Source organism: Ciconia boyciana, chromosome 3 (assembly GCF_034638445.1).
Source record: "Ciconia boyciana chromosome 3, ASM3463844v1, whole genome shotgun sequence".
NCBI lineage: Eukaryota > Metazoa > Chordata > Aves > Ciconiiformes > Ciconiidae > Ciconia > Ciconia boyciana.
Genome location: NC_132936.1, coordinates 112,748,128 through 112,761,421, shown reverse-complemented (window position 1 = coordinate 112,761,421; position 13,294 = coordinate 112,748,128). Strand labels below are relative to the sequence as shown.

General features: G+C 46.8%; 1 protein-coding gene across 18 annotated transcripts in view; it reads left to right on the top strand.

The window, feature by feature from the left end:
- Positions 1-6,398: 6,398 nt before the first annotated feature.
- Positions 6,399-13,294, top strand: part of NRXN1 (neurexin 1) — a 728,334-nt gene continuing 721,438 nt past the window's right edge. For all 18 annotated transcript variants that reach the window (XM_072858477.1, XM_072858476.1, XM_072858472.1 and 15 more), the window contains exon 1: positions 6,399-7,137. In XM_072858477.1, coding sequence (XP_072714578.1) covers positions 6,399-7,137 — 739 coding nt within the window. The remainder of the gene's footprint in view (positions 7,138-13,294) is intronic.

Here is a 13,294-nt window from a genome sequence, read left to right as displayed (position 1 = left end):
AAATAGGAACTTCTATCAGGTTACAATTTTTCTCCTTCAAAAGTATGTATCACTCGTCACATTGCAGCCTAGAATTTATATGCTTTTCATAGCAGAAGATATATTTGCTCCTTGCTCTGTTTGCATGGGTCAAGTTACTAGAATTATCGAGATAAATTCTCACTCTATTTGAAAGTAACTGGATATGGATATCATCTGGCTGAACAAAAGGGATGTCTGATTATGCTGTAAGTACTGAAGATATGTTGCGTATCTAGCAAGCTTTTATTCTCATTACTTAACATGTTGCTTGGTTACCTCATCAAACTTGTCATCTGTGAGGAAGCCTGTTTCATTAAAAAAAAAAATCATAAGGCTAACTCCTCTGGGACTGCAGTGGGAGAATGGATTTTCTTTTTTTAGACTTATTTCTGAAGTTTCAGTTCAAAACTAAGTTGCTACATTCACACCCTGGACAACAAAAAGTATGGTTGCACAGACCATTCTCAAAAAATTCTGGGATGCCCAATACTGGAGTGCTCTTGTGACTCTTAATGTGACAATCATCACTATTTTCAAAAGTTGCCAGGAGCTTGGCTAAGGCTACATGCAGATCACTTACAATCAATTCATCACCTTTCTGTAGGCCACTGAGTACAAAGTTGGAAGGCCAACTGATAGACAAGACTGAATATGTTTGGCACGATCAAATACTTTCCACGCAGCTAAAACCAACGATCTTAAGAAGCCTTCAATTTCTTTAATAGTTTGCCACCATTGGGAGGCAACATACAGTCAGACAGGTTTAACACCACACCAGAAAGCGGCCCGCCTTTCCCAAACACTTCTGTAGTTGTAGACCTAGCCCTTGGGTGCGCTCTGGTCACAACTCTGTACCTCCATTTTCCCACAGGCTGTGCAGAATCCAGCAAGCTTCAGTTCTAGGGAAAAAAACACGACAACATCATCATCAACAACAACAACAAAACCCACAAAACCGCCCCACGCAAACAAAGAAGAGTTTTAGCTGGGGAGCTGGCAGAGGTGCCCACAGTCCCCTGCGGCGTTCCACCATCGCCCCTTCTGCAGATGTCACGCCGGTGCAAACTCCCCCGCCATCAGACGGCAGCAGCGTGCACGCCCATCAACCCCCCGCCTCGCTCAGCCGACGCACCGGGGTTCCCCCCCCGCTCCCCCCGGCCCAGCACTGCCCTCAGCGGCTCCTCTCCCTCACGGTCCCCCCAGACGCGGCCCCCCACCTGGAGCGGCGGACGCGCCCCCGCCCCGCGCCGTGCCCCGTTGCGGCGGCGGCGGGGCCGGGGGGGAGCGGCGGGGCCGGGGCCCGGCGGGGCGGGGCGGGGCGGGGCGGGGCGGGGCGAGGGGGGCTGCAGCGAGCGCGGCACCGCCCCCGGCGGGCAGACGGGCGCGGCGGCGTCACGCGGCGGCGCCGCCCCCGCTCCCGGCGGCCGCCCCGCCCCCGCCCGCTGCCGCTGCCGCCGCCGCCGCCGCCGCCGCCGCCGCCGCCGCGCACCCGCAGCAGCGCCCGCTCCGTCGGCGAGCGGCAGAGGCAGCCCCGGCCAGCCGCGCCTGCCCCGGCCCGCCGCACCCCGCGCAGGTAAGGCGCGTCCGCAGCGCGGGCAGAGCGGCGCCGCGGAGGACGAGCCCCGCTTTGCCGCGGCGGAGCCGGTGGCGGCGGCGGCGGCGGAGGAGGAGGAGAAGGAGGAGGAGGAGGCGGAGGAGGAGGAGGAGGAGGCGCGAGAGGCTGGTGGGTTTGCGTGCGGCGTTGTGGAGAGGTAGATGGCGAGGAGAGGAGATGGTGGAGCGGAGGTAGAAGTTAAAGGTTGGATGCGGTAATTTATTATCCCTTGCAAAGGCGGGAGGAGGAGGGGAGAGGGGGTCTGTGGGACTTAAGGAATAAAATCAATCTGCTGCATGTTTTCCCTGGCGTGAGCTGCCTTGGTGAAAGGCGAAGCCGGGGCAGCGATGGGGATGAATATCGCAATATTATTGTTATTTATCGGCAGCGGTCTGGAGGAGGCGAGGGGTCTGTGCAGGAAGTGCATTGATAATTTGGGACATTTTCTATTGTGAGCCAGAAGAAAGAGGGCACCCGGCTTCCGTGATATGTGTTTGAAACTGTTCAGGCTCCTGCTGATGGTATGCATTTTTGAAGGGGTAGAAATTATATCATAAGCATGTTAAAATAAATACATCTGCAGACTGGGAGGGTAGCAAAATCGATCATCCCGGCCGCTTAGGAAAGAGTTTCATTCTAGAAATTACGTAGAAATGAAAGGAAAAGATTAATGATGCTGTTAAGTCTGCTTTTGAATTAGAGCGCTTCTCCCTTTGGCTGCAGCAAGGTTGTTTTTCAGATCCTTTTATTTCATCCAGTAATTTGTGAACTCTCTGGTCTTCCCCGCACCCGGAGACAATGCTGTGTATTTTATACAATAAGGATTCTGCCAAGGATTGTGCATGCCAACCGACCTGGCATTTATTAAGGATTTATTGACCTATGGGTGTCTCTCTCTCTCTCCCTTTTTCTAATTTGAAAAGGCTCAATCGGGGCACCTGTGACTAAATAATAATTTTTGAAGAAAAAAAAATATTGTAGAGGGGTGGGGGAAGCATATTAATTCACTGGCGGGGCACTGAATGCGATAGCTACATTTATGTTGGTTTGTGTGTATTTCTCGCTACATACATGCGTATACATATATACGTTGCTGGGAGGGATGGCTGGTACTTAAGAGCCCATTTGAGATATGTATGTTAATAAATTGTCCTCTTCTGAGAATGAAAGTGTTCCTCTGCTTTGGAAATGACTAGACAAGACTGAGCTGTTTATTGACAGTGTGTGAATTAAATCGGCAGTAATAAATAAGCAATTGTTTGGGGGGGGGGGTTTCTTGGGTCTTTCTCCTTTCTTTTTCAGTCTTTCCATCTCTCTGTCTTTTTTTCCTTTTCTCTCTCTTTTCCTTCTTTCTTTCTTCCTCTCTCTCCTTTCTCTTTCCCCCTCTTGCCGCTGCTGTGTGTTTGTCAGTGAGAGGGGAAGGCAGGCGCCGCAGACAGAGCAGGCAGCGGGCAGGGATGCTCTCGAGGTGGGATCCCCGCTCGGCGGCTCTGCGCGGACACCTGTAGGGATCGCTCTGGCACGCACGGCGGGCGCGCACGCACACTCACACTCACACGCGCGTCCTTGCCCGGCTCCCCCCGCCCCCGGCACACACCACGGGCTCCTGGCACCCTCCCGCCCCTGCGCCCAAGCACAGTGGCACTCCCCGCGCAGACCCCTTCCCTCCTTCCCCCCGTGCGCTCCCGCGCAAGGAGTGCCGGCGCCCTGCGCCCACCCAGCCGCGACGCCCGCCCCGCGCACCTTGCGCCCCTCTGCGCGGCCCCCGCGCGCCCCTCCCCGCGGCACCTCCCGCATTTCCTCCCCACCCACCGCTTCCCCCGAGGCGCGCCGTGACCAGCCCAGCCCCAGCTCCCCGGTAACCCTCGTGAACACACACACACGCACCCCCGCGCCCCTTCCCCACGCATCCTCTCCCCACATACCGGCGTGCGGGCTCCCCCTCACCCACGCGTCCCGGACCCTCCTCCACACACACGCGCACTCCTCCAAGTCATTTCTCACGCCGCCCCCCGGGCACGCACGCCGTGTCTCACACCGCCACCCTGCACCTGCCTCACCGCACCCCCCACGCACCCCAAACCCGCTCCCTCACCGCCCCCTTCCCCTCCGCCGCAGCGGGGCCCCGCGGCCACCCGCACCACCCCTCCCCGCCCCCGCTGTACCCACATGGGCTCCCACTCGTGCACATGGGGGCTCCCACTCGTGCCCAGCCCCCCACCCCCCCAGCCGGTGCAGAGGCCGCGGGGCGGGGGCGGGCGGGACTCCCCTGGGCGCAGCCGGCAGCGGCGGGGCCGCTCCTGCCGCCGGCGGGCGCGGGGACCGGCGGCCGCCGCCGCCGCCCCGTCGGGCCGCGCAGGGCGGAGCTGTTCCGGGTGCTGAAGCCGGAGCGGCGGCTCGGCGCGGCGCGGTGCCGCAAGCCGGCGTCGCCCCTGCCCGCAACAAGCCCCGTACCCAAAAAGGCGTTAATTAGGAAGGGGGATGCCGGGCCCGGAAGAGCGGGGATGGGCCGGGGGCTCCCGCCACGGGCGCTCCCGGGCACCGCGCTTTGCAGAGGAGCTGCTGGAAATCCCTCGGCGGGTAGCGGCATTGCGAGCGGTGGCTCCGGCTGGGGGCAGGGAGGGCGAAGCCCGGGGGCTCTCTGCTGCCCGGCGCTGCCTGGTGCTGGTTGGGCACGGCTGGCCTCTGTCCGCGAAGTTTGGGGGTTCTCCTGGCCTTCCTTTTGCTGCTCTTGCCCACCTCGCGTGTGACAAATAATAAAAATAAACGTGTTGACATTTAGAGGCATGAAATTAAATATAAAGAGAGAGTAGGAGGTGACTTAGCAGCTCTGAACGTGTCAGGTGCAGGCAGCTGAGGTGTGTGCCTGTTTTAAAGACGGTTTCGCCCTGGCAGGGTCCTCTCTGCCCCCTTTCCCCACGCACAGACACACAGACACACAGACACACACCAGCCCAGCAAAGGGCTTGGCAGTGGCTCTGGACATGATACTCTGCCTGCCTAAGTGCTGCTGGCTAAGAAATAGGAGGGAGGTGACGGGGAAGCGGTGGGTGAGGGAGGTGTTGGAGATCCTCTCCTCCATCAGGAGAGATCTGCTAATACACACCTTCCAGAAAAGATAGAGTGGCTTGGGGGAGAAAAACAGACAGGGGAGCCTCTCTGCTGAAATGCTTTGAATGCAGAGACCTCTTCAGAGGAAGCGGGTGAACTGTGGCATATATATTATTTTTAAAATGAGGAGTTGTCCTCTTAAATAAGGGCAGCTGAGTAAACATACATAAAATACTGCAACCCATTTCAGAGGACTAACACCTGGGATTAGCTGATCTGCATTGTGAATAATGTCAACATCAGAGCTGGCTTGAATTGGATTTTCCCTGCCATAACAGAGAATATCAGCAGCAAAATAAACCAGGTGGCAGAGAAAAATGAGGTTTGAAATTTTCAAAAAGCCTTCTAAGAAACCATTGCAATTCTTCCTCACCCCATGAAAATAAATCAGTAGGTGTGCCATGTACAGTGAAGCCGGCCAGTTCCTGCTGGGAGCTCTGTCCACTTTATATGTTTTTGAGCTGTATTGGAAAGAACTAGAACTGGGCTTGGCAGCATCCGTCTGCATTAATAGGACCCTATAGCTTCACAGGTGCTGGTATTTCCATAGATAAATTACAATAAGACAAACTGCAGAATAAACACCTCATTTTCTTTTTAACATCCTCCTTGTAATAATAAAATATGCTACTAAAATATTTGAAAGTTTTGGAAAGGTAAGTCATTTACGTATAGATTATACCATAAAAATGTAATCTAGTATAAGCATATACATTAAGATTTAGGTTTAGCACTGCAAGTTATTATGATTTCTCAGTCACTCCAAAATTACAGCAGCAGTTAATTTTCCTAATGTCGAACAGCAGTTGAAATGAAAAATTAATCACAAACGTCCACTATTGATCAACTTTATGATTTAACATGTTATTAGTCGTCATTTCTTATTATTCTGTTTCAATTCCTTGCAGATTAGAAACAAAAACAATAGAGGAAAATCACCCCCCTGGATCTTAGCCTTGGCCTTTTGCAAGCAAACAGAAGAGGAGCTGTCAGGCTTTGCATGTCAAGTAGCCACTCGGCTGTTTGACAGCTTCTGGGTTTCAACCCCATTGGGATTGAGGCAGCTCAGGAAACCATGAGCGATGAGTCCTGTCGTCTGCTGACGCTGCTCTAGCACCATGGCAGACAGTCTGTGATCTGACAAGAGGATCTGTCCTAGGGAGGCAGCGCTGGGATCGGTAATTGGCTTCCTGGGAAACTACAGCTGGCGGAGAGGATGTAAAAAGAGGCGTGCATGCGCTGGGATATTGCTACAGTCTTGCCGAGCTGGTGGATCCGCTTGGAGGAGGGTTTTGCCACCGATCTTGGTTTTTCTCCCGGTTTGGTAATGTTGGCTTTGGGGAAAATTTCTGCTGACTCACCCGCCCCTGGACACCTTTTGGGAAGCCCAGCCGACCAGTGAAGAGACCCAACGGCGCCTTCCCCCCACCGCGGGTCCCCTCTGGCGGCCCCCAGCCCCTCCCTGTGCCTGACCCCATCCCGCGGGGCACCCGCACCCCCCCGCCCCGGGGAGTCCCCCACAGTGACCCCCGCACCCGGGGCGGGGGTGAGCACACTCGAACCTCCCAGCGCGGCCGGCGCCCGGCAAGATTTTACCCTGTCTGCCGCCGGGGCCCCAGCGCCGCCCCCCGCCGGCCCTGCCGCCCCGCTCGCCCGCCCCAGGCCGCGCAGGATGGGGGCGGCACTGGTGCGGCGCGGGGGCTGCCTGCTGCTCTGGCTGGCCCTGCTGCTGGGCTGCTGGGCCGAGCTGGGCAGCGGGCTGGAGTTCCCGGGGGCAGAGGGCCAGTGGACCCGCTTCCCCAAGTGGAACGCCTGCTGCGAGAGCGAGATGAGCTTCAACATGAAGACACGCAGCTCCAGCGGGCTGGTGCTCTACTTCGATGACGAGGGCTTCTGCGACTTCCTGGAGCTCATCCTCACCCAGGGTGGGCGGCTGCAGCTCAGCTTCTCCATCTTCTGTGCCGAGCCCGCCACCCTGCTCTCTGACACGGCGGTCAACGACAACCTCTGGCATGCTGTCATCATCCGCCGCCACTTCAAGAATACGACGTTGATCATCGACCGGGCCGAGGCCAAGTGGGTGGAGGTGAAGTCCAAGCGGCGGGATATGACTGTCTTCAGCGGCCTTTTCTTAGGGGGGCTCCCGCCGGAGCTGCGGTCGGCGACGCTAAAGCTGACGCTCTCCTCCGTCAAGGACCGGGAGCCCTTCAAGGGCTGGATAACGGACGTCCGGGTCAACTACACGCAGGCATCGCCGGTGGAGAGCCAGGAGGTGCGGCTGGACGACGAGCAGAGCCGCCTGTGTGCCAGGGAGGACGTCTGCCTCAACGGGGGCGTCTGCTCGGTGCTCAACGACCAGGCTGTTTGCGACTGCTCCCAAACGGGCTTTCGGGGGAAGGACTGCAGCGAAGGTAAGGTGCCATTTCAGCTCGCCTCACCGCCCCCCTCCCCATCGCTCTGTGGAGAGGACGAGTAGGAGGTCAGGCCTGCATGGAGTTTCATTTGTACGAGTGGGTCTCCCTCCCTCCCTTCCCTCCCTGCCATGTCCCCAGCTCCCCTCTTCCCTGCCTTCCCCTCCCTGCCCTCCACGTGTCTCTGTGGCCGACCATGGTGCCATCACTCTTCTGTTCTCTTTGAGGCTGGGCGAGAGGAGGAGGAGGTTATTTGGGTGTCTTCCAGAGGAGGGATGTGATTTGGGGTTGTTCTGGGCAGGGAAAAGGTGGGTCCTGGGTGCCGGGTGTCACCTGGAAGGGAGGGAGTGGCCAGCATCACGCTCGGCCAGAGTCAAGGGAGGGGACGGGCACACTTGTCACAAGCAGCTGGTGGCAATTAATTTTGGGAGTGGGGAAAGCAATGCTGGGGAGAATTTTACCGGATTAAGTGCAAAGTCGGCCTGGGTTTATTTTTGTAGGGTAGGGGAGACCCAGAGTCCACTTTGTATTGATATTTGCCTCTGCTATGTCGTTGAAATAAAATCAGTGATTTATTTGTGAATTCCTTAAATTGTTGCCAAAGGAAGAGGGGGATTAAACAGAGGATTATGTTTTTACACAAATGTGAACGGTACTGCTTTGCAATGTATTTAGCAATTCACTGTGCCAGGGAGAATACAAAAGGGCAAAGGGGAAGAACATACTCCAAGACCACAAAATTACTGAATAATTTTGCCAAGGAAGAGGGAGCTTAGAAAAACAGCAGTTTCCTGAATTCCATCTACAGATAAATCACTGGGTAAAATACAATTCGTATTCAGTGCCCACCTTTTTTGGCGAATGGAAGGAGCGTGAACATTTACTTTGCAGATGCGCGTAGGACTCTCTTTTATTATTTTGCTAGTAAATGTACCATTGTTTGCAGCTCCTTAAGCATAGAGAGTACATATGTTGTGTACTTAGAACAGGACGTAAAGGTATACGAGTGAAATAAGAGCAAATGTATCAAAGGAAAATACAATCTTCATGTCAAAATTGGAGAGCAAAGACCTAAGTTTAAAATGTAAAAGGTAAATATAAATAAGATTTTATCAAGGCCAAATGAAGATCTTCACTCAGTGGCTGCATGACATTGATGGCTGAATAATTTGCCTTTATCATTTCTATCAGATTTCACTCATTATAAGAAAGAAAACATCATTTGTGACTGTGCTTTATTATGTAACACCTTCTGTCCTTAGTGTCAATATTCAAAACGCTACAGTCATTCTGCATCCTGTTTACTTTATCAGCTGTTTATCTCTCATCTGCCATTTGTTAAAAAATTCAAACCTTATTAACATTTTAAAATAATTTTAATAAGTAAAGAGCAAACGATAGTTTCAGAAAATAAGACATTTGTACTTTCAATAGCACACAGTCCCAGAAACTGTAAAATGAAATATATTTTATATTAGGTAAGATGATATCAATGGATTTAATATTTGGATGTAAATTTTTAATATATGCTACTACATAATATATAGGTGTATGTAAAATATTGAGTTGTCTTAGCATCCTTGAGTTAGACCCTATTATAAACCAAAAAGAAAATTATGAGGTGTAGCAGCTTGGTTAAAGCAACAATAGTCATTTATATATTATTATACATTTATATACCCTTTACATTAAAACATAGTTTATTTATTTGAAGTTAGTTTGAGCATGTAATATTTGTATGAAAAAGCTCATATAATTGCATGTAATATCAGAGAAAATCTTATCTTTACATAATAATTAGATCAATAGCTATTTTTAAGGACCATTTTTATGTTTAGATTGAATGTTATTGAAATACATATATATTTTTATATATATTAAAAATTGTATAGAGCTTATAAGATGGTGACACTCAAAATAATATTTAGAATCCCCCAAATTTAGGGTAAAATGCTGGCTTCATTCAAATACTGGTGGTTTTACAATTGACCTCAGTGGGATCAAGATTCCCCTCACATGTCCCTTGACCACTAAGAAACCTTATAAAATAATAGCAAGACTTATAATTTTAGCATACTCTCTCAACAAAGGATCGTAAAGTATTCAGATTCTGATTTCCTTTGAAACAGGAGGCAACATTTCCACTGATAGCAATATAAATGGAACTAGTCCTACAGTTTATATCTGTTGATTGAGAAAAGATAGTAACTGAAATTCACATCAGTAAGGTTTTGATGAAGGGATCAGTAGCTACTCATATGTGCTACCAAAGATATTGAACTATTTTATAAATTATTTAATATTCTAAGAAATAGAAAAGGCAGAAAGACAAGTAAAACCATTATGTCTGCCAAGGAAGAAACCCTGGCTATTGTTGGTTAGTTCTTTATAGCCAACATAGAAATTATGCTGTTGAGCTTTGGTCTTTTGTTCCCAGAATGTGTAAATTTCCCACAAAGCTTAGTAAGAGGTTGCCATTGCTGCAGGATGCAGGATGATCTCAGACTGCAGTGACCTGGAGGGGTCTTGAGTTTTCATTCTTTGTCTTGACTACTTTTTGACTAAAATGGTTTAGATTTAAAAAATTCCCAACGTTCCATTTTTATCTGAAATTGTAACCACATGTCCTAGTTCATACCTTTTCTTTAAAGGTGAAAGACGGTCATTACATCCTATTTTCCTTAGATTTTTTAATAATTTTTTTTTTGGCTTGGATTTAGTGTGCTTCTGCATCTCTGCAGTCTGGTAAGGCAGCGAGTCCCACAGCATAATGAGGACTTTAGAAAACAATAACAACAAGAAGAAATAAAACCTTTCCAAAATTTTCTAGCCTGACTTGCACATTTGAGAGACTAGAAATAATTGACTAGAGTCAAAGTCTCAGGCCTTAGGATGCAATTTTTGATAGGACTTAAGTTATTTTCAGGAAAAAATCTGGTGTGTTTTTTTTCAGATTTTCATCTTTGAAAAATCTCGCTAATTTTTCATGAAGTAAAATTTTCTCATAAGAATGAAGTTTAACCAAATTTATTTGTTTTGGAAAACCCATAGTAATATAAGTTACTCCCGGTAAGGCTTAACTGTCCTTGTACCTGTCTAAATCAGGAGTAGCTTCATTTATGTTATCTGAACTACACCGGTGTAAAAACAGTGTAAGCTAGGAAAGAATCACATTTATCACATTCAGTCATGCTCTTTGTTCGAATAGGATCTAAACTCTCTTAGTGGGAGGTTTGGCATGAATCACAGAAAAAGGGCTGGAGTTTTGCTTGAGTATCAAGGGTGTGCAGTCTACAGCACAGAAAAATACGATCTGTAGCAGTTCTGTTGTTGATTAGTCCATGTGCTTATGAGTGAAGACAGTAAAAGAGCTTTCTAAAAGAGAAAATAAAATCTCTATTTAGTACTGAAACAGGCAAGGGAATATTATTTCACGTAACAATAGTGACTCAGTAGAAGGAAAAATACACAAAATTATGATAAATTTTGTTAGGAATAAGACTAGCATTAAAGTAAACCCTGATTGCCATATCAATTTTCTGATAAGTTTTTGACATACATCACAGTCTTCTATTCAGTGAAAATTATATTATTCCTTGAAATTAATCAAATTGGTATGGCTTGATTCTGTGATATGGAGAGCTGTTCATTAAGAAGACTGATCCTTAAAATAAAATTTTTAGTGAATTAAGTCAGGGCCCTAGAAGGTAGGGAGAATACATGATTCATATCAGTGAGCCTCCATATTCCTCTTCTCATTTTGCTCCATATGTTAAAACTTCAGAAGAAAAAACCCTATACTAAATATTACATTTCTAAAATAGTGACCCTCTGGCTTTAGACAAAAAATGTAAATAATTTCCCTTTAATCCTCATTTGTATAAAAATAACCTTGTCCAGTATCCTGTCTGAGAAAATAGGCAGATACCTCTGAAGGAGGAAATAAAAAACACATAACACTTTGACTTGGGAGAAGTTTCTCACTGACCCCAGCTTCTTGTCACTCCATGCCCTTCTGCTTTTCTGTATCTGTAACTGCTTGAAAAAATTGCATACAGGATAATTTGTCTTTTTAAAATATAGCTGGCCTATTTGCCTTAATGTTAGCATGTTATAGAGATAATTACTCTGTGAATTCAAAGTATTCCTGTTTAAAACATGTTTTATTTTAACTGTTTTACTGAGTTTCTGTTTTCTGGGGGAAATGAGGACTGTTCATGCAGCTGTTCATTGTAAGAGATATTCTTCCTTGTCAGATATTCAGAAGTTGATGCCAGCTATGGTTTGAACTGTGAAAGTGATTTTTTAAGGAAGCGAATTCCAGATGTCTCAGGCTAGCCAGCATTTAGATTTGTTTGTTTGGGTTCTGAATATATTACATCAATCTTTGTTGTGTATATTTGCTTCTTCATGTTAACTTTTTAAGAAGTCATCCAATATTTATATCTTTTTGAAAAATTTTGTATTTTAATTCATTCAATTCTCTTATGCCTTGAATAAAACATATAAACATATTTTGGCATTAATTATCTTTTGCAAGATATGTATTTGAGTGCAAAGCGATGTTGTTGAACTCGTTGCCTATAGTCAGTCTTAACAGAGTAGCCACCATGGCCTTTATCCTTCTTGAATAGTTAGCTAAATATACTTTGAGCTAGTAAATACTGTGAGCAAAACTCTCCTTTTGATTTACACTTCAGAATCTTTATCTACAATACACATCTCTATTACACGATCTGTATTTCTTCTTCATGCTGAATTTCTTGTCAGTGCCAGTGGCCACTGGGGTGATGTTGATTTAGGAGGAGGGCTAGAAATCCCCTAGAGATTACGCTAAGGTTCTGTTGTATTTACAGATTATTTGATTAATTTAACAATAAATGTTTTAATTTTATGTAAGATTTTTAAACAGTGAATTTGTCAGGGTAGAATCTTGAGGGCAGACAGTCAAGTAATCTCAAAGTCTTTCAAAACTATTAAATCTGTGCACTTCGCTTTTAGTCGTATGAAAACAGAATCCTTATGTCAGTTTAAAGCAGAATTTTGCATCACTTTCCTAATGCAATTTGATATATTATTTTGTTTGCCAGGATTCAGCATTATAGGATATTGATTTCAATATCTGCCTTGTGTAAAATCACAGCAATTTAAATACTGTGTCACTGGTAATTAGGAATTGGCAGTCTGTTTTATATTATCTTCTAAGGCGGCTACTTGTTGAATATTGCTAATCCTTTCAAAATGCTGATATTGAAATAATTCCAAAAGACCACTTACACATATAGCATACATCTTAGTACCCCAGATCAATAATATTTTATATACTGAGGTTGTTGCTTCCCTTTGTGCCTCGCTGAGATGCAGGGTCCATGTTAATTTTAAGTTTATATTGCAAATTATAGAATGCTAATATGCTAGAATAATTTACATCTAGCAGCATAGGACCTTGTGTCAGATCGGTCATATTAATTCAGAATTATATAATAAAATTGCCTATATTTTAATGTAATTACATTTCAAGGCTTACAGGCATTTTGGGCCAAATGCACTTGATCTCTTTTCTCAGCTGCAGGTTGGCTCCCTAGGAGTCTTTTAACAGTAGATGCTAGCCAAGGAGTTGTGGGAAAACATTTGGATTACAGAACATATAATTTTATCCCATCATCATTACCAAGCTGATGGATAGGAATGGGGAAACAGACTGGCAAGTAAAACCAGTTCCTGATAGAAATAGCTTTATGTAGATGCTAACATGAACATATGCAGCTTTGAGGGTTTATGCTTCTTTTAATAAACATATCAAAATTGTCTGGTAATTTAAAACAAAAAGGTTCATCCATCTCTCTTGTTGAAATTAGTACAATGTTTTGTCTTCTAGAAAGCTTAGTGTTACTTTCAGAAAACATGAAACCATACCAGCTTCTGGAAAAATACTTTGTCTAGTTTATTGCCCTGTAGTTGAAAATTGTGTACCTTCATAAACACATGATTTTACAGAATAGTGAAGGGCATTCTGAGGTTTTGTGTACTATGGTGTACCTGAGGAGTAAATTGTAAAGACCAAAGTACACTTCTTTCAGGGCATGATTTGGTAGAACGTGACAAACATAACATTAACCGTGCTGTTATATATAGAATTCACTAGCAAAGTCAGGGT